This window comes from Felis catus, chromosome D1 (genome assembly GCF_018350175.1).
Source record: "Felis catus isolate Fca126 chromosome D1, F.catus_Fca126_mat1.0, whole genome shotgun sequence".
NCBI classification, from domain to species: Eukaryota; Metazoa; Chordata; class Mammalia; order Carnivora; family Felidae; genus Felis; species Felis catus.
This window is the reverse complement of record NC_058377.1, coordinates 6067420-6093019: the sequence shown is the minus strand read 5'-3', so window position 1 is coordinate 6093019 and position 25600 is coordinate 6067420. Positions and strand designations below refer to the sequence as shown.

General features: G+C 40.6%; 1 protein-coding gene across 2 annotated transcripts in view; it reads left to right on the top strand.

Moving 5' to 3' along the window:
* CWF19L2 (CWF19 like cell cycle control factor 2) overlaps positions 1–25600 on the top strand; it is a 149261-nt gene that overhangs the window by 85005 nt on the left and 38656 nt on the right. For both annotated transcript variants that reach the window (XM_019811233.3, XM_003992324.5), the window contains exons 11-12: positions 6667–6780; positions 8382–8519. In XM_019811233.3, coding sequence (XP_019666792.2) covers positions 6667–6780; positions 8382–8519 — 252 coding nt within the window. The remainder of the gene's footprint in view (positions 1–6666; positions 6781–8381; positions 8520–25600) is intronic.

Genomic DNA, 25600 nt, shown 5'->3' with positions numbered 1-25600 from the left:
GCTTCACATGTAAGGCTTACAAAGAAGCAACGATGAAAGAAGGAAAGGAGACTGAAGAACGGAATTGGCTTTCGTATCCGCCGGCACCAGATATCACGCTGGCTGTACAAAATATGTGCCTAACAAAATTAAAATCACTAGTGGTTAAATGTGTCCCAGAGAATCCACTGTTGAAACTGTGAACTGGAGTCTAGTCTTAAGTATTACTTACAGTTTTTTAGTAATGATCCCTCACGTTGATATTTGATTTTCTCCAGCTTGTGCGTGGTTAGTGTCCCTCCCACCAGCAGCTTCGTGGCGAAGAGGTTAGGCACCTCTTTACTGTACCAATTTGACGGGAAAGAAAACCGGGATAAAAACGTGCCTTTGGTCTAATGCTACAGCGTGCTCTAGAAGAGTTCCACGATTAACGGGGTGGCTTGGGGAGCCGGGGGACGCGCTCGTGGAGCACGTTTCAGTCTGTGTGGGGCCCTCCCGGGTCTTCCGAAGTTCGGCGTCGAGGCGCCGCCTCCCGGTGGCCCCTGCGGCGCCGCGTGTGAGATCCCGGAGCGGCATTTCCGAGCTCTGACCGCGCGTGCGTCGTGCTTTGAGGCCTGCGCTCCGTGCGAGAGGGTAGCGATCGCAGACAAAATACGCAAAGAGAAAATTGGGCGGCGTGTAAGGCGCTTAGAAGTAGAGACGGCCCTCTGTGGAAGAGAAGCTGAACAGAAATCCGAAACTGTGAGGAGCTGGGGCTCGCCGGGATCCGGCTCCCCAAACAGGCAGCGCGGCCGAGAGCTGAGCGCATCCGAGAGGCCGAGCCCTAAAGTTCTCCTTCCGGCCTCTCCCTGCCTCATCCCGGTCTGAGGCCTCCTGACGACGGAGGCTGAAAAGGCCTTGAGTACTTGGACGTTAGCTCGCGGGAGACTGTGAAGGCGAGAGGTGTTCTCGGTGGGAGAAACACACGTGGCCTCGCGGCCCTTGCTTGGACTCTGTGGACCGTGCCCAGTATCACAGGGCGCGAGGTCATCGTAAGAACCGGGAACCCCCGTGCATGGGGCGCACACTGTCAGAGCCACGGATTACTGACGGGTGAGAGGAGGCGGAGAGGCAGGAGGGACGAAAACGCACCTCCCACTGACGCCCCGGGCGCTAGCGTACCAGAAAACATTAGTTTTCCCTCAGACAGAAGAAAAGAACCCCGTTCCCTCAGACAGTAGGAAAGAATTGGGACGTAAACACTCGTTGCCAGTAAATTTCAAACGGTAGTGCAGTCTTAAAAGGACTCTAAGTATGTGTAGTAGCCTCGCTTACAAGTACAGAATAACATTCTGAAGAGTAAGTGAAACAATAGTAGATGAATGTGGAGAAGAAATAATGTCCTAGGAATTTTAGAGATGAGAAGGGGTAAATCCTAGGAAGGCCTCAGTCAGATAAAGAAAGGACTGGATAAATGAAAGTGAGCTAAAGAGTATAGCTAATATTTATTGATCACTCACTTTATTCCTAGGCGTTGTTTTATTTTTTTATTTTCATTTTTTTAATATAATTCATTGTCAAATTGGTTTCCATACAACACCCAGTGCTCATCCCAACAAGCGCCCTCCTCGATGCCCATCACCCATTTTCCCTCTCCCCCACCCCCCATCAACCCTCAGGTTGTTCTCAGTCCTTAAGAGTCTCTTATGGTTTGCCTCCTTTCCTCTCTGTAACTTTTTTCCCCCTTCCCCTCCCCCATGGTCTGTTAAGTTTCTCAAGATCCACATGTGCGTGAAAACATATGGTATCTGTCTTTCTCTGCCTTATTTCGCTTAGCATAATACCCTCCACTTCCATCCACGTTGCTGCAAATGGCCAGATTTCATTCTTTCTCATTGCCAAGTAGTATTCCATTGTATATATAAACCACAACTTACTTATCCATTCATCAGTTGATGGACATTTAGGCTCTTTCCATAATTTGGCTATTGTTGAAAATGCTGATGTAAACATTGGGGTACATGTGCCCCTATGCATCAGCACTCTTGTATCCCTTGGGTAAATTCTCCTAGGCATTGTTTTAAATACTTTGCATGTTTGATCCTGTAAATACCTTGTTATTTTATTTTACAAATGAGGAAAGTGAGGTAATTAAGTATACTTGGAAGGTTCTCTAATGAGGCAGGATTGACGCGTGGGCTCCTGACCCTGGGATCCACGTCAGCATGCTCTCCTGGTGGGCCCAGGCCAGGAACTCATGGCAGAAAAGATAAGAGAAAACGTATCAAAGGTGTTAAAACATATCAAATGAAATTACTGAAATAGCAAACCAAAAGTAAGTAGAGGTTATCAAAAAACCAAGAAAGAAATTAATAGATAAGCCTTTAGGAAGGCTGATCAAGGGGGAAAAGTAGAACACACAAAGAGTATTCAGAATGGAGAAAGAGAGAATTGAGAATTATTGAAAGGTGGACAAAACTGAGGCTGCTCGGAGTCTGTCTGGTACCATTATGCGCTTAGCAAAAGGTGCTTCCCTTGAGCCTGTGCAGTCATGTGAATAACTCTGTACCAATTGAAAAATAGCCTTGAACCAGGATACGCATGTCGGTGAATGTAAAATGGCTTGATGTTCAGTCCTCCCATTGCCGTGGTTGGGAGCTTGTATGTACTGAGTAACCTGCTCTCTATGGACATAATTAGAGATAGAATAGGGATTGTTTAGAAAGCATGAAGATACCCTGAACTGTAATTACTGCTTATTTATTGAAACGTTAAAAGATAGAAAATGGAAACAGGTGTTGTAGGGCCTTCAGTGATGACGAACTTGCCGAATACCAACTGGTGGGAAAATCTGATGTAGTGAAAGTTTTCCTTTATTTACAAGATGCCACAAAAGGATTTTAAGCAAACATTTAGAATTTTTAAATACCAGCTTTGAAGCAAGGCCCTGAATGCTTTTTCCTTTTCTTTTCTTTTTAATCAGCGTGTTACATGCAAATAGTGCTCAAAGGCTGATGGGAAAGAATGACGGTGCCTCGAGCCCTTTTCAGACCTTATCCTGGTCCTAAGATCCCAGTTTTAGTTCTTGGCTCTTTCTTCTGGCCTGGTTGTTTCATGTATTTTTCCATATTGTCTAGCTTCTTAACTGTGGCGGGTTATATCTGGTTTTCCTTGTGGCCCTTCTGGCCAGAAATGGACTTCCAGCGTATGTTAACAAAATGAAAGCGTACCGGGTCCCTTTCTTTCTGTCTGTGATATTATCAAGCAGTTGCAAGTTTTTATCTTGCTGTTCTCAGGTAAAGTAATCATTAAATGATTTTGAATTAGTTTTATCCCTTGAAGAACAATAGAGATCAAAGGTTAGCAGTCTTTTTCTCTACAGACCAGATAGTAAATGTTTTAGGCCTATGGTCTATCCAGTCTCTGTCACAGCAACTCAATTACATAGCTCTTAAGCTGTCGTGGAATGAAAGCAGCTACAGACAGTATATAAATGGGTGAACACGGCTCTGTTCCAGTAAAACATTATGGGAACTAAAATGAGAATTGTATGTAATTTTTATTTGTCATGAAATATATTCTTTTGATTTTCCCTCAACAATTTAATAGTGTAAAAACCATCCTTAGTTGGTGGGCCAAACAAAAACAAGCAGCTTGCTGGATTTGGCCCACAGGCCTTAGTTTGTTGGCACTGGTGTGATTCTTAAATAAGCGCCGTGTTCTGTATTATTGTAGTAGCCAATGTGGAATTGCTTGTATTTCTGTCGTGGGAACCCAAAGTGGGGAAACCTGGTGTCCCCTGGCATGCCCGAGGAACAGAGAGTAGAAAACTGTGGAGAAGAAGACCGTAGATGGGGCAGTGGGTTAGCTATGGGGGTAGAATTCATCTGTCCGAGGCATTTAGTAAGTACACATTGTTTTTGCCACTGTACCAGGTACTGTAGACAACAGGTAGTGTGTAGCTTGGTCTTTGGCCTGGAAAAGTGGCAAAGACCGATCATTGTAAATAAATAGACAGATAGTGACTGAAAAGATTATGGTCTGGCAATACAAGTATGCCCAAATTTATGCCTACAGTTATCAACTGGATGGTAAATTTATAAAAATTATGAGGAACTAGAGAAGAAGTGTATTTCAGGAAGCCCATAGTATTTGAATTTGAAGGGCCTTATGTGTTGTGTTAAGGTGCTTGGCCTTTATCCCACTGTCTAGGACAGTGTTTCTCTGTGCTGTAGGATCAGATTTTTTTAAAAAAAATTTTCCAGCCCATTATGAACTAATAGTTTTATAAAATACAATAAAAATTATAGAAAAATGAAATAAAGATATTATAAAATATACGTCCAAATTTTAAGTTAGATTGAGCCAACATAAAATTACTCTTTAAGATTGCTGGAAAAATTTATAAGCACCCAGGTTTTGTACTTAACTCCTCACAGGCTGATAACAAATATATCGTGGCTGACAATTCTCACACTGTCACTGGTCTGTGGGCCAACTTTGAGTGGTACTGATCTCTCCTAGCTAATATGGGGTCTCTGCAATTTTTCAGCAAACAATGACATAGTTATTTTTGTGTTTAGCATAATGAATTTTTTGTCAGCACAAGTGGTAGTTAGGTTTCTGGGTGGAAGGATGGAAACCAAGGAGCCTTGGAGTCATCAATGCTTGAAATGTAGCTCAAAGTGGAGGAGAAAGTGAAATTGACTCTTCTGATTCTCATTAATTCATGTACAGGATAATTCTTGCAGTAGCCTATAAACTTCTTGTAGGCAGGTACTGTATTTCTTTTAGTAACTACATAAGGCAGGCACTTTTCAGAATATTTAATGACTGAATGAATGGGTCAGAGAGGTGAGGCAGAACCAGGAAAGAGTAGAGTATGTATAAAACTAGAATAAGAAGGGTTTCAGGCTGAGAATATAATGAACAGAATCAAATACTTTCAAATAAACGAGGGTGATAATTGATAAGTATTTATTAGATTTAGTAATTTGGAAGTCCTTAGGGAGATCACTTTAGTGACATGATAAACTTAGATAAAAAATGTGTTTCCCATTTCTGTTATCCAGTAAGAGAATGAATAGAGATACCCTGTATTTAAAAAAAAATTTTTTTTAACATTTATTTATTTTGTGTGTGTGTGTGTGTGTGTGTGTGTTTATTTTTGAGACAGAGAGAGACAGAGCATGAGCAGGGGAGGGGAAGAGAGAGAGGGAGACACAGAGTCTGAAGCAGGCTCCAGGCTCTGAGCTGTCAGCACAGAGCCCGACACGGGGCTCGAACTCACAGACCGTGAGATTGTGACCTGAGCCAAAGTCGGACGCTCAACCGACTGAGCCACCCAGGCGCCCCTAACATTTATTTATTTTTGAGAGACAGAAACAGAGAATGAGCAGGGGAGGGGCAGAGAAAGCCCCTGAAGCAGGCTCCAGGCTCTGAGCTGTCAGCACAGAGCCCAGTGTGAGGCTCGAACCCACGAACCGTGAGATCATGACCTGAGCCAAAGTCAGACACTTCACCAACTGAGCCACCCATGCGCCCCTCCCTTTTTTTTTTTTTTTTTTTTAAGGTAGAGATACCCTTTAAATATGACACATCATTAGGGCGCCTGGGTGGCTTTGTCAGTTGAGCATCCGACTTTGGCTCAGGTCATGATCTGATGGTTTGTGAGTTTGAGCCCCCCGTGGGGCTCTCTGCTGTTAATGCAGAGCCCACTTGGGATCCTCTATCCCCTCTCTCGCCCCTCCGCAACTTGTGTGTGCGCATGTGCTCACTTTCTCTCCCTCTCTCTCTCTCTCTCTCACTCTCTCTCAAATATAAATAAAAATATCTAAAATATGACACATTCTTAACTAATGCTAATTATTTGAAGAAGAAAAGTGATAACTTTAATTAGTATTGTATGTGAATGTAAGATCAGTATTGTATTTTTTTCTTCCATCTTAAAAAGGGAACTAAGTCTCTAAATGGAGTTGAAATTGATTTTTAATAACTTGTTCTGAGTTGAGCAAAAAATTGAAATGTGAATAATTTGGTTGGTCTTATTTCAAATTGATCTTTAATAAAGCAGTTATCTAATATTTTTTATGTGATTCTTTGTTAGAACCTTTCCAGTAACATTCTATTTTCATCATAGAATAAAGTTTAATCTTAATCTGTACTGTACCAGGCAAGTATTTGGCCAGTAGTTTGTAGGAAAAAGATGATGGATTGAAAGTATGTGGGTTATAAATTCTGAAGAGTCAGGGAACTGAAAAGCATTTGAGGGCTGTTAATGGAAAGAATAGAAGTTGTCTGGAGCATCATTATAGCAGCTAATGTAGCAGTTTGTTGTGTCCTTTAGTTGCTTTATGTCTTAGAAACAAGTTTTAGTAGCATCTTTAAATTGAAGAAACACGCATTAAACATGATATCTATTGCCTAAATGTGTGAATATTGGTACTTGGTCATCTTTAATATTGTCTAGATGGAAACGTTATTTGAATTTTCCCTCTGTGATTGCTTTTCAAAAAAAATAAAATGGACTTTGGATATTTTCCCCCCCTTTTCTCTGAAAAGATCGTGATCATTTTACTTTACGGTGGGTAATGAAATTCCAGGCAACTTAAGGTAAACTGTAATTTTTATGCTGTTTTGTATTATGAAATATAAATATTCAGTACTCTTCACAAGAATTTCAAAAGTTCTCTCTACATCTTTCCATAGAATGAAGACCAAGAAGTGGTCCTGGTCAGAACAGATCGGTCTGGAGGAGTGTGGCCTGTGAGCACAGCAGGAAAACCTCTGGAATCTACAGGAGGAAGAAGGAAGAGGCAGATGGTGTGTTTACCATATGTCATTTTTAATTCGGAATTCCTTTCCCCTCCTTGGCTTTGTTTGCATCAGACTATTTCAGAATATTTTCTAAAGTGTAGGTTTATACTACAAGCATTAGAAGGTAGTAAGTTATAGTATTGCTTTTATTCTCAGGTATATCCCTTTGCATTTTACAAAATGGAATCTAATTCAACTATGGGTTTCAAATGCGAACATGGAGTGTTTAAAACAATTTTAATTTTGTGTACGTTGTTTTTGCCATTGTTTCTAACTTCCTTTTACATATTCACCGTAGCTCTTAGGGAAAATTTTGCATTAGCTAATTTGAGCCCTGGTGATGGGGTGTCGATATGCAATAATGTCTTAATTATGTGGTTCCTGTGATCCGTTATAAGCCTTATTTTCTTTTCCATCTTCCAGCTCTACCAATTAGTTTTTAGCACTACCCTGAGGCTCTAGAGATGGTAAGAAGAGTGTATTCAGTTTTCCCAAGTTAGATTTTTTGTTTTAAATTTGGAAGATCATACAAACAGTAATTGGGTCCACAGAAGATTTGTTTGTTCATAATTTTTCTGTCATATGTTTACTATTTGTCTATTGAGTGCCTGTGCTGCTGGAGAGAGTAGTTGGTTCAGCAAATAGAGCGGGATAGATCCCTCCTCTAATGAAATGGGAAGAACTAAGGGTTTGGAGCAGAGATGGGGCAGGAGAATAGTAAAGGTTTGAATTCTGTGGAATGACGGAACTGGCTAGGGAGCCATAGATGCATTATCCGATGGCATCAAGGGCTCTGTTTGAGTTGCCTGCGGCCGAGCACTTTCAGGTACAGGGTGAAGAGGGCAGACACGTTCATGTGGGACCGAGGTTTGCCTTTTGAGTGTAATGACAGGATAGGAGGGCCAGAAATTAAGGGTCTGGAACCAAGGAGTGATTGAAGCCACTCAATGTGAGATTTAAGCTAGTGATTTCAGGAATAGGAATGTTGGGAAAAGTACTGGGAATGTGCTTCCAAAGGTCTCAAAGAGGTTGAAGAGTGGGTTTTGTTTGGCTAAGGGAGTGTGATGATAAGGGACATATGGGAGATGTGACTTAGGAGAAAATACATGACACTTTTCTTTGCTGCAGGTAGGTATGGAACCCACTGATAGAAAGACCCAGGACTGACTTAGATGAGAATCAGAGTATCAGCCTTGTCCCTGGCAGAGCTGTGTGAAATGAGTTTGCTCGTACTTGCCCTCTGTTTTCAGTGTGCTCACTTTATCTCCCGATGGCTGTGCGCTTCCCTCCACAGCAGTCAGGAGTTACTCCAAGGACAAGAGCAGATGGGAGGGAAGAAGGTTAAAGCCATTCTGCCTTTTCCCCCAAACCCGGAAGTCAGATAATGCCATCCCTGGGGAAGAAGAGAGTAATGGGGCAGAAAGAGAAAGTGGTATTTGAATGGAAATTCTTCCAAACCGGAAACACATAGAAAAGGGATAAGCTGGAAGGAAAGCTTGTGATACGTCGTGGCATGTTGTACATTTAATATGAGATTTACAGGTAATTAAAAATACTTCAGAGACCCAGACCCATGTTTTCACTAAATAATGTTCATTTTCTCATAGGCTTCAACTCACGAAGAAAAAGAAAGGGTTAGATACTTTCACGATGATGATAATCTCAGCCTAAGTGATTTAGTCAAGAACGAAAAGATGGGAACAGCAGAAAATCAGAACAAACTTTTTATGAGAATGGCATCTAAGGTAAGATATATTCCTAGGATATCTTTCAGTTTTGAGAAGCTGGTTACTCCCATCTAGCAATGATGGATTTTTCACAGAGGTCTGTTCTTTCTGATCTTGATTTATTTGAATAAGTCAAACCCTTTGTAAGACGTTAGGAACATGCATTTTGGAATTGATTGGGAAGTATATATTTGAGATTGATTTTGTTTTTATTTTTTATCTTTATTTATTTCTTTGAAGTTTATTTTGAGAGAGAGAGAAAAAGAGAGAGAGGGTACATGCACGAGCAGAGGGGCAGAGAGAGGAAGAGAGAGAGAATCCCAAGCAGGCTCCATGCTGCCAGTGCAGAGCACGATGTGGGGCTTGAACTCTTGGAAATCAAGAGTAGATTCTTTAACCAACTGAGCCTTAGCCACCCAGGCACCCCATTTCGTTTTTAAATATAAGCTCTGGTTTAGTTTTTTTATGTATGCCATGAAAACATTAATTGTGTATTTGATCTACCAGTTAAGGGAAAGTCTTGGGCCAGAGTTTAATGTTAGCAACATGCTGCTAGTTAGGTGACCAGTATGTTTTGTCTTAATGTTCCTCCAGTTCTTCATAATGTTTACCACAAGGAATATATTTGAAGTAAGGTATTACGGATTATAGAGGAGGCATCTTAGAATAATCTTAAGTCTGTTTATATGAGAACTTGTATTTGAAAACATTTTTTTAATGTTTATTTTTGACAGAGAGAGAACAGAGTGCAAGCAGGGGTGGGGTAGGAGAGAGAGAGAGAGAAAGAGCGAGGGAGACACCGAATCCGAAGCAGGCTCCAGGCTCCAAGCTGTCAGCACAGAGCCTGACACAGGGCTTGAACTCACGAGCTGTGAGATCATGACCTGAGTTGAGGTCGGCTGCTTAACCGACTGAGCCACCTAGGTGCCCCTGAACACTTGTGTTTATATTTCATATTTAAATGAAAATGTATATTAATACATCATTATGATTAGTAGGATTAATATTTGTTGCAGATAGCATTCTTTGTTGCAGTCCCTTCCAAACTTGCCCACTAACATTTTTGATACAAGAGATATTTAAGCTCAGCTGTCTAACAGGGTTTGACTCCCCTGGAGCATCAGCTTGCTGTCTCTTTGCAGATGCAGTTTTCCTGGAAAACAGCTGTCTGCATTTGTTTACATATTGCCGAAGATTGTTTTCACTCCATAACAGCCGAGTTGAGTGAGTTGAATAGAGTTGAGTGAGTTGAATCAAGTTGAATGAGTTGAATCGTTGTGGCAGAGACCTTATAGACCACAAAGTTGAAATATTTGAAATACTTTGCCCATGCCTTTGTGATACCATTGGTTACTTTTTGGTGGTGGGCGTTTGGACCAGGTATCTGAGGTACGGGAGGAAGACTCTACTGCCTGGTGAAAAACTTAATGGAAACTAGAATAAAGATAACTAGAGGTATCTGTGTATGTATATGTGTGTTGGGAGGAGTGACACAAACTTGGGTTTAAATAGAAATGGTCATTCTTCCCATCACTAAGAATTGTAAATTTAGCCCATAGGATCATTTCATTTCTCTTCATCTGGAGGGAAAGACTAGAAATCAATCCCCTAGGGTCTGGAATTTCATTTCTATGAAAGTTTTCTTCTCAGAAATGGGGCATGCCACTTTATGTGGAACTCTGAATTAAATACAGTTTTAGTAATCTGAGCATAGTACGTTTGGGTGTATACACAAGATTAAAAAAACACCTTGTTAAAAATTGTAATAGTCATTTGTTCACTTGTTCATTGAACAGCTGAGGGGTGCACAGTAGTCCCTATGCTGGTGCTGTGAGTAGGGATCCGATGAGTTCCTCCCCTCCAGAGGCTTATGTTTCTAGTGGATGAGACAGAAAGTGAACAAATAGATGGTATAAAATACTATATAACATAAGTAATATTACACAAAATAGGAAATATTTTTGTAGGAAATAAAGCATAATCGGAGGTGATAGGCTGGTGTTTTCAGTAGAGAGTTGAGGGCAGGCCTCTCCCTGGAGGTGGTGTTTCTGCAGCCTGTGAACAAAGTCGGGGGGTGGGGTCCACATGACTATCTGGAGGGAGGCTATTCGTGCAGAAGAAACAGCACATGCAAAGGGTCCACAGCAGAGGCGAGCTTGGAGCATGTGTGACCTGACCAGGGGCACAGGGAGGTGGGACAGGGGAGCAGAAGAGGCGGGGGACACAGCAGATCTTACAGGCTGTGGTGTGGGAGCGCACGCTTTCGTTGTTAAGTGATGGGACGCCATTGTGAAGCTTCGTAGTAGGACGGTGTCATGATTTGGCTTATGCTTTGTAGTTGCCCCACAATTCTTGTGTGTTCTGTTTTTTTCATTTGTGGAAGTTTCTCTTGTCATCTTCCAGCTCCGAGGTTCTTTCCTCCACTGTGTCTGGTCTGCTTATAAACCCATCATTTCTTCATTTCCGTTGTAGTGTTTTTAGGCTCTAGGATTTCTTTCTGGCTCTTAGAGTTTCCACCTCTCAGCTTACATTACCTGTCTGTTCTTGGTGAGCCTACGCTCCTGGACTGTGAGCCTCACCCGTACTTGTCAGTTTGTTTTTCCTGCTTAGTTGGGAAGGGATGGCTGGGGGGGCTGGAGTCAGGTGCTCCCTTTACTTCAGGTGGGTTAGGCCATGATAAAGCCCCAGCAGGTACAGCTCTGGTAACATTGTTCCTCCTGAGAGCTGGGCTTAAGATGAACAGAATGTTCTGGTGTATTTCACAGTGGTGCTCCTCTCCCTGCCTGCTGCTGGAAGCGAGAGAGCACCTGGAGGTAAAACTCACACAACTGTGGGGACTTTATCCATGACTGGGTCCCCCTGGAGTTTTTAACTCTCAGACTTGTCCATTTTGTCCACACTGAGCCTCCAGCAATTTGTCAGCTAAAGCTTAGGTTTTCCTGGCCTGGCGGTGGTTCCCACGGAGCCCCTGCTCTGTGCACACAGATAGATTGTGATTCCCTGTACCCCCCTGACTGGCTCCCTGACTTTGGGGTAGAGTCGCTTTCCTGAGAGGCTAAGGAGAGGTGTTGATTTTTCAGCTTCTTCAGCTTTATACTTGTTTTTGGGGCAGAGTGGCAGCTTCTCAGCTCTTTAAATGCCAGGCTGGAAACTGCTGTTTTATTTTTGAAAGGATTTTTCTGGCAGCTCTTTCAAGAAGATGATGTAGGGAGGCAGGAGTGGAAATAGGGAGATCACTTTAGGAGGGTCTCGCATTAACTCAGATAGAGCCTGGGATTAGAGTGTAAACTGGTGAGAAGTGTTAGGCCTCGGGGCAGTGCTGATGCTATTTACTGAAATAGAAAACCCTGCAGGGGTCACATATCGCTGGAGGTAGGAGATGGGGAATACTCTCACACATACGTGATATATGAAATGCCCATGAGACAGTCACATGGTGCCGTGGGCTCATTGCCATGGAGCTCTGGGTCTGTGTTAGCTCTCACAGATGCTTGGGTGCTCTGAACGTTGAAATGTATATAGAGCCATGGGACCCAGGGAATTATTAAAGTGGCTGTGAAGACTGAGCTCTGGAGCACTGTGTGGAAGGGGACAAGGAGGGTTCCACAACTGATGCTGAGAAGGGGCAGCCACTGAGGCACAAGGAAGACAGGCTGTGGTGGTTGAGAAGCGGGAGAAGATAGGAAGGAGCCTGTGAATAACTGTCAGTTGCTTCTGAGAGGTTGAGTCAGATCTTTGAAGCCGGGGAGGTGACCGTTAGGTTTGGCATTGTGGGGGCTTCTGGAGACTCAAAGGGAAGGCAGAGTGTCCATGTGCAGAGGCAGATGGGCTTGTAAATATGGTAGAAGAAGGAACGGGGCCCCTCCTCTTACTGTTCCCCTTAGTTTAGTGAACACTAAGGTTTTCAGCTGGGAGTCATGGTGAGGAAGGGGACATCAGAGGGTCGAGAAGAAAGAGCGAAATGGTTTTAGAGAGAAGCTGTGTGAAGTAAAGCAGGATTGCCAAGCAGTACTGAAGGTCCATCTGAGGTTTACAGTTATAAATTTAACAGTGAACATGGCAGGGTGTTCGTGTGGTTTTTTTTCTATCATGTTTGGATGGAGACTTAGTTTTACTGAATCATGATATAGTCATCATGACTTGTTTTGTATTTTTCAGATTTTACCACCATTGTATCTTGCTTTAAGGGTGCAGATAGTAGACCATGTTTATGTTTTTTTTTTTCTCTGTTTGTATATTATAAGATCTTTTAGTAATATTTTATCGGATAGGGTTGTTTTTAGTACTCACCGAGTTGACAATGATCATGATCCCTGAACATCTAAAATCTTTGACTTTTTGAAAATTCGAGTTTACTAAGCTAGAACATTATAATAGGTACTGTAAAAATTCACAAATGGGATGTCACCAAATGGCAGAGTAATGGCCATCACCTCCATCCCCTCACAGAGATCAGCCATCAGGTGGCTGACGTGACCAAGGAGAGCTCTAGAGTCTGCATAAAACCTTCAGCAACACAGTGGGACAGAAACACAGGAGAATGACTGCACAAGATGGGAAAGAGGACAGCTTCACTTTTGCTTGGACTGTCCTGTCCCCACGCTGGCGTTGCTCAGCACCGAGAGGGAACGCTCCAGCTAGGAAGAGTTCCTGTGGCAGGGAAAAGAGCAGGGTGAGTGACCAGCTTCCCTAGTGTTTCGTGGCACCACGTGAAGTTCCCAGTTCAGTTTCCGCCCACCCAGGGGCCGAGAGCAGAGACAGAGAGACAGCTAGGAACAGGGGAGAAAAGTAGGGGCCCCCAGGAGCAGCCACACTGCGGGTGACTATGGTTCCCAGGGGTCTGTCCTGCAGACAAACCAACAGCATTTGCCCCTGGAGAGAACAGTGAGTGCTGCCGCTTGCCCTGGTGTGTAGCTCTTGCAACAGCCCTTGCAGCCTCTTTGGGCCCCCCGGAGATTCTGCCGAGGATCACGTGGTTGTTGATGGCATGGACCCCGGTGACTTGAGCCAGTGAGCCACTGCCCTCCCCAGGCTTGTTGCCACCATATGCCCTCATACTTGGCACCCTACACCTTTAGACCTGAGGTCACCACACACCCCAGCATGCCCCTGCGTGCAGATAGACATTTTCCCTTACTGCAGTCCATAAAGTCTGGAAGAGAGGACTGCTTTTTCAAATGCACATCTACACAATGTTGTAGGGATTGTAAATAATTAGAGAAACATGACTCCAACAGTAAATATCTAATTACCATCACCCTCCAAAAAAGAAGATAACAGGCATTACCTGATGAAGAATTCAAAATAATCGTTTTAAAGATGCTCAGAGAGCTGTGAGGACATTGATAAGCAGTGTAATGATATCAGGAAAACAATACAAGAACAAAATAGGGAGTTCAACAAAGAAACAGAACACAAAAATAAACCAGACATTCGTAGTGGAAGAATACAATGAGTGAACTGTAAAAAATTCAGTAAAGAGCTTCTCTCGCAGACCAGACCAAACAGAAAAAAGAATCAGCTCACAGAGAATTTGTTTGAAATCATCCCATCAGAGGAGCATCAAGAAAAAGGATGAAAAGGAAAGGAAGAAGGCATATGGGTCTTAAGGAACACCATAACAAATAATCTGCATCCCTGGAGTCCCAAAGGAGAAGAGAGGGAGAAAGGGATAGAAAGCTTACATAAAGAAATACTGGTTGAGTACCTCCCAAAGCTGGGGAGAGATTTGCACTTTTAAGTTCATGAAGCTAATAAGCCACCCCAAAATTTCAATCCAAAGTGATCTTCTCCAAGACACAATTTAAAACTTAAATTGAAGAAAAAAAGAATTTTAAAAGCAATAAGAGAAAGAAAAATTCTCTCCTACAAGGAACCCCTTTAAGTCGTACAGTGGATTTCCCAGCAGAGTCCTTTCAGGTCAGGAGAGAAGGGTTTGGTACAAATGCTGAAAGAAAGAAACTACCAACCAAGAATATTTCACCCAGCAAAGCTGTCCTTCAGAAAGGGCAAGATAAAGACTTGAGCTTGTTACCACTAGGCCTGCCTTCTAGGGAAGGCTGCTAATTAGTGACATGAAAACATAGGAAAATGTACAACACCCTAGTAAAGGTAAGAATCTAGTCAGATACAGAAGGGTGTTAACCACTTAACTCTAGCCTAAAAGTCGAAGGACAAAAGTGTTAAAAATAGTGATAGCTACAATAATTCGTCAGTAGATACACAATATAAAAAGTAAAGTGTGGCATCAAAAACGTGAAATGTGGGTGTTGTGGGAAATAAAAGGGTAGAGTTTTTCTGTGAGATAGAAATTGTTAGCAGTTTAAAATGACTTCTGTCTCTAAGATGTTTCAGGTCAGCCTTAGGGTAACCATAAACCAAAGCCTGCAGTGGAAAAGATGAAGGGAACCAGTGTGTCCCCCTGTGGCCAATCATCCATTCACAGAGGAGGACAGCAAGAACGGAAGGAAAGAAAAAGGAACTGCCAAACAGCCAGACCCATTCACGAGATGATGATACAAGCTCTCACCTGTGAACAATTACTGGGAATGTAATGGCTTAAATGTTCCACCAAGAAGGCAGAGAGTGGGTGAATGGATAAAGAACCAGACTCAACTATCTTCTTTCCGTAAGAGACCCACTTCAGCTTTAACAACACAGATAGGTTCAAAGTGAAGGCATGGGAAAGAATAGTCCATGCAAACGGGAACTAAAAGAAGCAGGGGTAGCTCTACTTCTACAGACAAAATGGGCTTGAGGTCAAAAACTGTAACTGGACACGAATAAGGTCATTATAAAATGATAAAGGAGTCAACTTATCAGAAGGAGATAATTGTAAATACATAAACACCCAACATCAGAGCCCCTAAATAGGTCAGGGAAATAATAACAGATCTAAGAGTGCTAGATAGCACTACAGTAATACTAGAGGACTTCATTCAGTACCTCACTTTCATCAGTGAACAGATCATCCAGCCAAAAAAAAAAAAAAACAAGAAGAAGACATTGAACTTGATCGACACTTTAGATCAAATGGACCTAAGACACATATACGGAACATTTCATCCAACAACAACAGAGTATGTATTCTTCTCAAGCACACATGGAACACTGTCCAGGATGGAACATAGATTGTTATATCACAAAGTTAATCTTAAGAAATTGAAAAATAGAGAAATGATGGCAAGTACCTTTTGAGACCACAGTGGCATGAAACTAGAAATCACTAATGAGGAAACCTAGAAAATTCACAAATATGTGAAAATGAAATAACACACTCCTGAACAACGAATGGGTCAAACAGAAATCAAAAGGGAAATTAAAAAAAATATGGAAACAAATGACAGTCTAAACAGAATATACCAAAACTGATGGGATGCAGCCAAAACAGTGCTAAGAAGGGGGTTCATAGTCCTAACCATCTATAGTTACAAAAAGTAAAGATCAGAAATAACAACTTACCTCTTATACCTCAAGAACTAAAAGGAGAAGAAGGAGATAGCAAAGACCAGAGCAGAAATAAATGAGCTGGGGAATAGAAATACAATACAAAAGAGCAAGGAAACTAACTTTTTTTTTTTTTTAAGATAAATAAAATTGACCAACAATTAGCTAGACTTAGCAAGAAAAAAGAGAGAGGACTCAAATAAGTAAAATTACAAATGGAGGCACCTGAGTGGCTCAGTCGGTTAAGTGTCTGACTTCAGCTCAGGTCATGATCTCGTGTTTGTGGTTCCAGTCCTGCGTTCGGCCTTGTGCTGGCAGCTTAGAGCCTGGAGCCTGCTTCAGATTCTGTGTCTCATTCTCTTTCTGCCCCTCCCCTGCTCGCACTCTGTCTCTCTCTGTCTCTCAAAAAATAAAATAAAATGTTAAAAAAAATGTTTTTAAATTACAAATGAAAGAGGAGACCTTTCAACTGATGCCACAGAAATTTAAAAGATCATAAATCAGATACTGTTATGAACAATTACATGCCGACAAACTGGACAACCTAGATGAAATGGATAAACTCCTAGAAATAAGCAACCTACCATGTCTGAATCATGAGGAAATAGAAAATCTGAACAGATCAATAAAAAGTAAGGAGATGAATTCATTTATCAAAAACCTCCCTTTAAAAGCCCAAGGCCAGAAAGAAAAGGAACAAGTGGGCGCCTAGGTGGCCCAGACGGTTAAGCTTCCAACTCTAGGTTTCAGCTCAGGTCATGATCTCAAGGTTCGTGAGTTCAAGCCCCGCATCGGACTCTGCACTGACAGTACAGAGTCTGACTGTGGTTCTCTCTCTCCCCCTCTCTCTGCCCCTCCTCTCCTCTCTCTGTCTCTCAAAATAAATAAACTTGAAAAAAAAAAACAGAAAAAGAAAAGGAACAAGTAAAACTGTCTCTGTTATTTGCAGATGACCTATTATATATAGAAAACCATAAAGATTCTACCAAAAATGTGTTACAGCTAATCAACAAATTCAATAAAGTTTTAGGATATAAAATCTATATATAAAATCAGTTGCATTTCTATACAGTAATAATTAACTATCAGAAAAAGCATATTACAAAATTCAACACTCTTTTATGATAAAAATTCAAGAAATCGGGTACAGAAGGAACATACTTCAACATAATTAAGTTCATATACGAGAAACCCACAGCTAACTTCATACTTAACACTGAAAAGTTGGCAGTTTTCCTTCTATAATCAGGATAAGACAAGAAGGTTCACTCTCAGCATTCCTATTTGACATAGCAGTGGCAATTCCAGCCGGAATGGGTAGGTCAGAAAAGGAAAGAAATGGCATTCAGATAGGAAAGGAAGAATTAAAGTGTTCTCCATTGAAGATGTGATTGTGTATTAAAAAGAAAAATGCTAAGCACTCCGCCAAAAAACTGTTAAAACTAATAAACAGTTCAGTAAAATTTCAGGATACAAAATCAGCATGTAAAAACCAGTTGCATTTGTATAAATTAGCAATGAACTATCTGAAAAAGAAATAAACAGTTTTCATTTACAGGAGCACGAAGAGCGGTGAAATACTTGGGAATAGATTTAACCAAGGAGGTAAAAGATCTGTACACTAAAAACTATAAGACACTGATGGAAGAAATTGAGGACAAATAAATAGATACCCCAGGTGCATGGATTACAATGGTTAATGTTAAATTTTCCATACTGTCCAAAACCATCTATAGGTTTAGTGTAGTCTCTAGCAAAAGTCCATCACCATTTTTCACAAAAATTGTAAAAGCAGTCCTAAAATTTGTGTGAAATCACAGAAAACCCCAAGTAGCCAAAGCAATTTTGAGACTACAAACTTGGAGACATACTTCCTGATTTCAAACTATAGTACAAAGCTATAATAGTCAAAACAATCTGGCACTGACATAAAAAGAAACACAGACCAATGAACAGAATTGAGAGCCTAGAAATAAACCCTCACATAATATGGTCAACTTTATTTGGCAAGAGAGCCAAGAAGCTTGATGGGGAAAGAATAATCTCTTCAAAAAATAGTGCTAAGAAAACTGGATATCCACATGCAAAAGAATGAAATTGGACATCTGTTTTGCACTTTTCACAAAAATTAACTTGAAATAGATTAAGGATTTAAATGTTAAGACTTAAACCATAAAATTCCCAGAAGAAAACATAGGGAAAAAGCTTCATGATGTAGGTCTTGGCAGTGATGTTTTTTTGTTTTTGTTTTTGTTTTTTTTTGATAAGACAAACCAAAAGCACAAGCAACAACAAAAAAATTAGCAAGTGGGACTACATCAAACTAAAAAGCTTCTGTAGAGCAGAACAAAGGCAGCCTGTAGAATGGGAGATAATATTTGCAAACCATCGCTCTGATAAAGGATTACTATCCAGAATATGTATAAAGAGCTCATACAACTTAATAGCCAAATAACAAACAGTTCAATTTAAAATGGACAGAGGACTTGAATAGACAAAATTTTTCTAAAGACGACATTTAAATGTCTAAGAAGTACACAGAAAGATGCTCAACATCAGTAGTCATCAGGGAAAAGCAAATCAAAACCACAGTGAGATATCACCATACACCTGTCAGAATGGCTTTATGGAAAGGAGAAGAGATAATGTTGGTGAGGATATGGCAAAAAAGGAACCCCTGTGCACTGCTGGTGGGAATGCAAACTGGCGCAGCTGCTGTGGAAAACAGTATGGAGGTTCCTAAAAAAATAATAGAACTATCCTACGACCCAGTAATTCCGCTTCTGGGTATTTATCCAAAGAAGATGAAATCACTCTCTGGAAGACATTTGCAACCTTCACATTCACTGCCGCATCATTCACCATAGCCAAGACGTGCAAACAACCTAAGGGTACATTGATGGATGAATGGATAAAGAAGATGTGATGTGTATGTATTTGTGTGTGTGTGTGTGTGTGTGTGTGTGTGTGTGTATTTCAGTAAAGCTGGGAAAAAATTATCAATGGTATTTGCCTTAAAAATTCCATTCCTGGTCTACACACACACACACACACACACACACACACACACACACACACTGGAATATTAGTCAGCCATGAAAAATCCCTAAGTCATTACTGCCATTTGTGATGTGAATGGACCTTGAAGGCATTATTCTAAGTGAAATAAATCAGGCAGAGAAAGACACATAGTGTATGATCTCATGTGTAAGTGGGCTCTAAAAACATCAAACTCATAGAAGCAGAGTAGAGTGGTGATTGCCAGGGGCTGAGGGGTAGGGGAAGAAGAGGAGAGGTTGAACAAAAGGTACTACGTTTCAGTTATAAGATGAATAAGTTCTGGAGATCTAATGTCCAGCATGGTGACTATAGTTAACAGTGTTGTTTGTACACGTGAAAGCTGTCGTGACAGTAGTGCTTTAACGACCTCACTGCAGCAATAACAATGGTAGTGACGTGAGATGTGCAGTATTAACTAACTGTATTGTCATAAACAGTATGCAATATGTATCAGATCATCACATTGTACACCTTAAACTTACACAGTATGTGTGAATTGTATCTCACTAGAGCTGGGAAAGAATTTTATCAATTGTATTTCCCTTGAAAATTCCATTCCTGGTCTGCATTAGCTACAACGGAAATTTTTGACTTCCAAAATAATGTCCCAATTTTATAAAATGACAAATTTAGGATTTAATAGATGTACAAAATCATCCTTATTAAATGGATTTATAAATCTTCCCAGGGTAGACAGTTGGCATTCAATAATAAATGTTTATTTCCTACCTTCTGTTCATTTTTTACATTTTTCATAAATAAATACTGTTTTTATTATATGATTTAGATATTACCAAATAGTCTTTGGTAGAAATCAGCCAGAACTGGTAACAATAAGTAAACTTACAAGCCAGAATCATTTTTGAGTGTGAAACTGATAAACTTAAAACCCAGGTTCTTAAAAAAAAATCAGTTATGTATTGTTGAATTTGTAGTGGTGTCAAGATTGTGACATGGGCGTTTTTCTCTGAGCAGATTGTCTTCTGTGTATTACTTGATGGGGGTGTTAATTTCGTTCTAGCGGCTGAGGAGATACCATCCCACCCATCTCCCTCCTGCCCGCAATCCTTTTAGCTTTTTCCTGTTTTTTTTTTTTTTTTTCTTCTTTTTGGCTCAAGATTGGTTTGTATATGATAGCAGAAGGAAGAGGTTGGCTTTTCATAGGAAAGGATAAGCTTTTTTTTTTAATTTTTTCATGTTTATTTTTGAGAGAGAGAGGAGTGAGAGACAGAGCATGGACAGGGGAGGGGCAGGGACAGAGGGAGACAGAATTTGAAGCAGGCTCTAGGCTCTGAGCTGTCAGCCCAGAGCCTGACATGGAGCTCGAATCTACAAACCCTGAGATTATGTCTGTAGCCGAAGTTGGATGCTTAACCTATTAAAGCCACCTAGGCGCCCTGAAAAGGATACGCTTTTTAAGAAATACACAAGGTAATGCTAGACCCTATCTATATGCAGTAGAGCTAATGGAATGACAAGTTACTATAAAAATACTGGTTTGGGGGTGCTGAGCCTGGGTGGCTCAGTCGGTTGAGTGTCCAACTTCGGCTCAGGTCATGACCTCATGGTTTGTGAGTTTGAGCCCCGCGTCGGGCTCTGTGCTGACAGCCCAGAGCCTGGAGCCTGCATGCGATTCTGTGTCTCCTTCTCTCTCTGCCCCTCCCACACTTGTGCTCTGTCTCTCAAAAATAAATAAATGTAAAAAAAAAAAATGCTGATTTGGCACTGTGATTTTTTTTTTCTTTTTTAAAATTACTTAAAAAAATTTTTTTTATTCTTATGTTAGATAACGTACAGTGTAATCTTGGCTTCAGGAGTAGAATCCAGTGATTCATCACTTACATATAACACCCAGTGCTCATCCCGACAAGTGTCCTCCTCAATGCGCATCACCCATTTCCCTCCCCCACCCACCCAACACCGTTTTTTGTTAATTGTGTCTGATAATTAACCCTAGCATAGTAACAATTTATTTTGTGTGTATGATACTTAAAATCAGCTCTGCTAAAAACCTGTAGTACTAAAAGCTTACTAAAAAAAAGTATTTGAGGGCACCTGGGTGGCTCAGTCAGTTAAGCATCTGACTCTTGATTTTGTAGTTCGTGGGATCGAGCTCCATGTCGGGCTCTATGCTGTCACTGCGGAGCCTGCTTGGGATTCTCTCTCTCTGCCTCTCTCCTTGCTGGCACTCTCTCTCTCAAAATAAAGAAACATTTAAAAAATATCAAAAAACCCCAAAGCATTTGGGTGTTAACCATTTTTATCAATACCATGCTTAATCTCTTTACTCTTAAGAGACCTTGAATTCACAGGTGTGATTACATTTTTAGAGCCAGTCATATGATTGCCTTATTGTCTAGATATGTTAAGTATTTTCATCAAGAGACACAAAAGCTCATCTGTATTTCTTCCTTTATTAGTTGAAAGGCATTAGTCTAGGATAGAGATTGGAAAAGTTTTTCTTACAGGACCAGATAGTAAATATTTTCAGCTTTCCGGTGCAGCCACCAGAGGTGGCTGAAGGTGGTACGGTAAGTGAGCGGCAGTGAGCGATATGGGGGTACTCCAACAAACCTTCACTTACATACACACGTGGTGGCCTGATTTGGCTTGTGGGCCATGGTTTGTCAGTCACTGGTCTGGGAGTCTAAATGATAAGTTATTTCCACGGGAAATGTCTTTGAATTTGGGTACTTTCCTTACTCAGTAGTTACCCTGAAAATGGATCTTAAAAGGCCCTGGGAGAGGTAACCAGTCAGGAATAGTTGGTATTAGATCAAGATCCTGTTTATCCATTTTATCCATTTATTCCGTCAACAAATACTAATTGATCGCACTGGTTGTGTGAGGTGTTCTTTTGAGGATTCACTGGTGCATTAGGAAGACATGGCCTTTGCCTTTAGGGAGCTTACAGGCTGGAGAAGTGAATTCAGTAATTATAGATGTGCAAATTACTGTGAAAGACAAGTGGAAAGTCTTTTGAGAGAAACATCAGGGGGTCTTAACGTAGATGCTGCTTCTGGTCAGTATTCATTCCTACCCTATCCTATATTTTTTACTGTCCATCCTTTTGTTTTCCTTTCTTTCTTTTTTTTTTTTTTTTTTGGCAATTCTGAAATTCAGATTATGCTTACTTTCTTTTATATTTTAGCATTAAGTCTCTAATAGTATTTCTTTCTTATAACCAGGTTAAGAAAGGAATCTCATGCCAAATACAAATTTGATTATATTTTTGTGTTTGGATAGGACATTTATGATTTTTTTAATGATATCTGTAATTTTTAGTTTTCCTGAATATTTACTACATAATTCATAAAAAAAAAAGGGAACAATCAGAAATCCTGAAAAAGAGGGGTATGTGCGTCTCTTACCGTACATACGTATGTGTCTTAGAGTATGGCTGGTACTATGTTCATTACGATGTGGTAGGAGACCGTAGGTACCTAGTAACTTCCTTTTTGGAAGTTTCTTCCTCTAGAATCCTAGAACCGAAGCATATGTGACTCTGGGGAGAGATTTTGCGAATCTTGCTCACCCTTTCACCTGTTACTGAAGAGGGACCGGGGACACTAAGAGAATCACATGGCCAGCGCCAGGCTGAGTGGTGTGTCCGAGTCCCCACAGCCAGTGAGGGGCAGAGCTGGCATCCCAAGCCTCAGCCCCGACTCACAGTGCAGCTTTTCCCTGGAAGGTTACGGCCTTTCATGTGACTTGGGTTAACGGGTAGTTGTTGGTTGTTGCTTAAGTTTAGTTCTCTTTGTACAGTTTCCATGTGTCATGTATTGGTGTCTGTGAATAAGTGGTGTGTGCTTTGCTCTTTCTTAAAATACATCCTATCGACTCCAACTTTCTTTAAATATAAACTTTTCCATTTAAAATCTAAGACGTCAGTGTTTCCTTGGCAACATAAACTTAAGGCGCATCTTCATGAGATCTCTGTACATCTTTGCTCATTAATTTTGTTAGCACCGTGGGCAGTAATTTTATCCTTTTTGTACTCACGGTGCATTAAAAATGGGCTGGAGGGGAGAGAAGATGGAAGGTACATGAGAAGAATAAGATCGGAGAGAAAGACTCAAAAAGTAATTAGGGTTTTACCTTAATATGGTAAGAAAACAAGATGATTTTATGGTCTAATAAAAGATGCCTGCATTTCTGTTGATAAGTTCATTTTTTTCTGAATTTGTGACACTCAAGGCTTGATAATTTTTTGATGGAGTAGTCTTGAAAATGTGAAGTACATATTTCCATAAGAGGTGGTAGAACTTGGAATCCTTTTTAAAAAAACTTCCAGCAAACTGTATTAGTAAGGGTAAGTCTTGAGAGGTTGGGGGGCTCAGCTTTGTTAATTGAGCGATCAGAAGGTGAGGAGAATCAAGACTGCCACCTCTTGGCAGGACCCCCGGCTGTGTGGGTGCTCAGGACAGCCACTCCTGTCATCCTAGACATTCGCTCACCTGGGCGAAATTAGCCTGGGAAAAGGCTAATCCATGCGTGTGAAATTATGCATATTGTCCTGTGACGTCCTCTACGGAAAGTTTGGAATTTGGGCATCAAAAGATGATAGAAGTGATATTTTGCTTTGGTATGTAACTGAATAAAGTCTGATGTAGTTTGTTCATTTTTCCAGAAGATGTAGGTTTGAATTCAGTCCAAGCTGCTAACAAAATAGTTTTGTTTTGTTTTGTTTTCTGAGTATCACTTAGGGGTGAGAACACCAGAAAAGTAATTTATCTAGCTTTCTTTAGTTCAGGTCCCATTTCTTTTTTTAATACTAAGATATGCATGAAATTTAACCATTTTCAAGTGTACAATTTCAGTGACCTTAAGTACATTCACAATGTTGTACACCCATCTCTACCCTCTGTTTCCAGAATGTCTTCTGTCATCTCAAGCGGAATCCCTGTACCCATGAAACAGTAACTCCCTTTCCCACCCCTGTATCTCCATCAACCCTGGAAACCTCTCTTCTACTTTTGTCTCTATGAATGGGCCTATTCTAGGTACCCCGTATAAGTGGAATCATATACCATTTGTCCTTTTGTGTCTGGCTTACTTCACTCAGCACAATGTTGTAGCAGGAGTCAGAATTCCATTATATGTATATACTACTTAAAAATAAAAGCAATCTGTTCACCTGTTGATGTGTATCTGGGTTGTTTCCACCTTTTGGCTATTGTGAGTAGTGCTGCTGTGAGCATTGGTGCACAAGTATCTTTCTGAGTCCCTACTTTCAGTGCTACTGTGTTTTTATCTGGGTGTGGAATTGCTAGGCTGAATGCTAATTCTGTGTTTGATTTTCTTTTTTTTTTTTTTAATTTATTTTGATTGCTTTCTTTTTGTATTTATTTTGCTTTATTATGTATTTATTTTGAGAGAGAGAGAGAGAGAGAGAGAGAGAGAGAGAGAAAGTACAGAGAGAGGGAGAGAGAGAATCTCATGAACCAGAGATCATGACCTGAGTCAGTCAACCGAATGAACCCCCCCCACACCCCTGTGTGTCTTTTCAGGAGCCACCAAACTGATGTCCATGGCAGGTGTTCCATTTCACATTCCCACCAGTCATGCGCAAGGGCGCCAGTCTCCCTACATTCTCACTAATTCTTACTGTTTGTATTTTGTTGTTGTTGATTTGTCTTTCAGTAGCAGGTGTCCCAGTTCCTGACCATGGTGAGATTTTATGAGAACTGTAGGCATTCCTGCCAGATTTTGACCTATTATGTTGAAATTGTTGGCCACTGGGTATGCTGGTTCAGTACTTTATCCTTTTTTTCTTCCTAAAGAAAAATAAGGTCTAAAATTGTATGAAATTTTATTTCATTAGCTAATTAATCTTTTTTCCAATGAAACTGAGGGCTTGGAATTTGAAGGATCATTTCAAAACTTTGATTTTGATCAAAATTTTGATTACAAGTTTGTCATAAAACTTGAAAAGCTTTTTCAAGTCTAAGAATTAGACACAGTCTGTTTTTCTTGTTGATAATCTCTGTGTCATAATGCAATACTAATTAGCCAGATTTGTTGCAAACCATTGTTTCTACATAATGCTAAAAAAAGCTTGTAGTTTTCAGTTTTCATGGAGTCTTTCTGAGTGTCTGATTTTTTATAAGATGGCATCTTTTTTGTCTTTTTTAGTTCAGGCTTTTTTTTTTTTTTTCTCCTACTAAAACACCAAAATGGTGAAGCAAATTAGTGTTCATGGTTAGAAAACATTTAACATTTTCATACACTTAGTATTTAGGCTGTGAATTCACTAACATCTTCCATTGGCAGGCTTGAATTTGGAAACTATTTGCTTGGTTAAACAGAATCTAAGTAATAATTCCATTTAACTTCCAATTCATGTGGACAGTGGTTACCATTAATGAATCCAGAAGAACTTCCCAGGCTACAGTAATGTGATCATAATCCCTCTGGACCAGGGTTTCTCAGCCTTGGCCCTGTTGACGTTTTGGGTTGGCTAACTGTTGTGGGAGGGCTCTTCGTCTATTATGGGATATTTCACAGCCTTCCTGTCCTGTACTCAGTAGATGCCAGTAGCATCCACATCCACCCTGTGTTTTGAACAACTAAAAATGTCTCCAGATATTGTC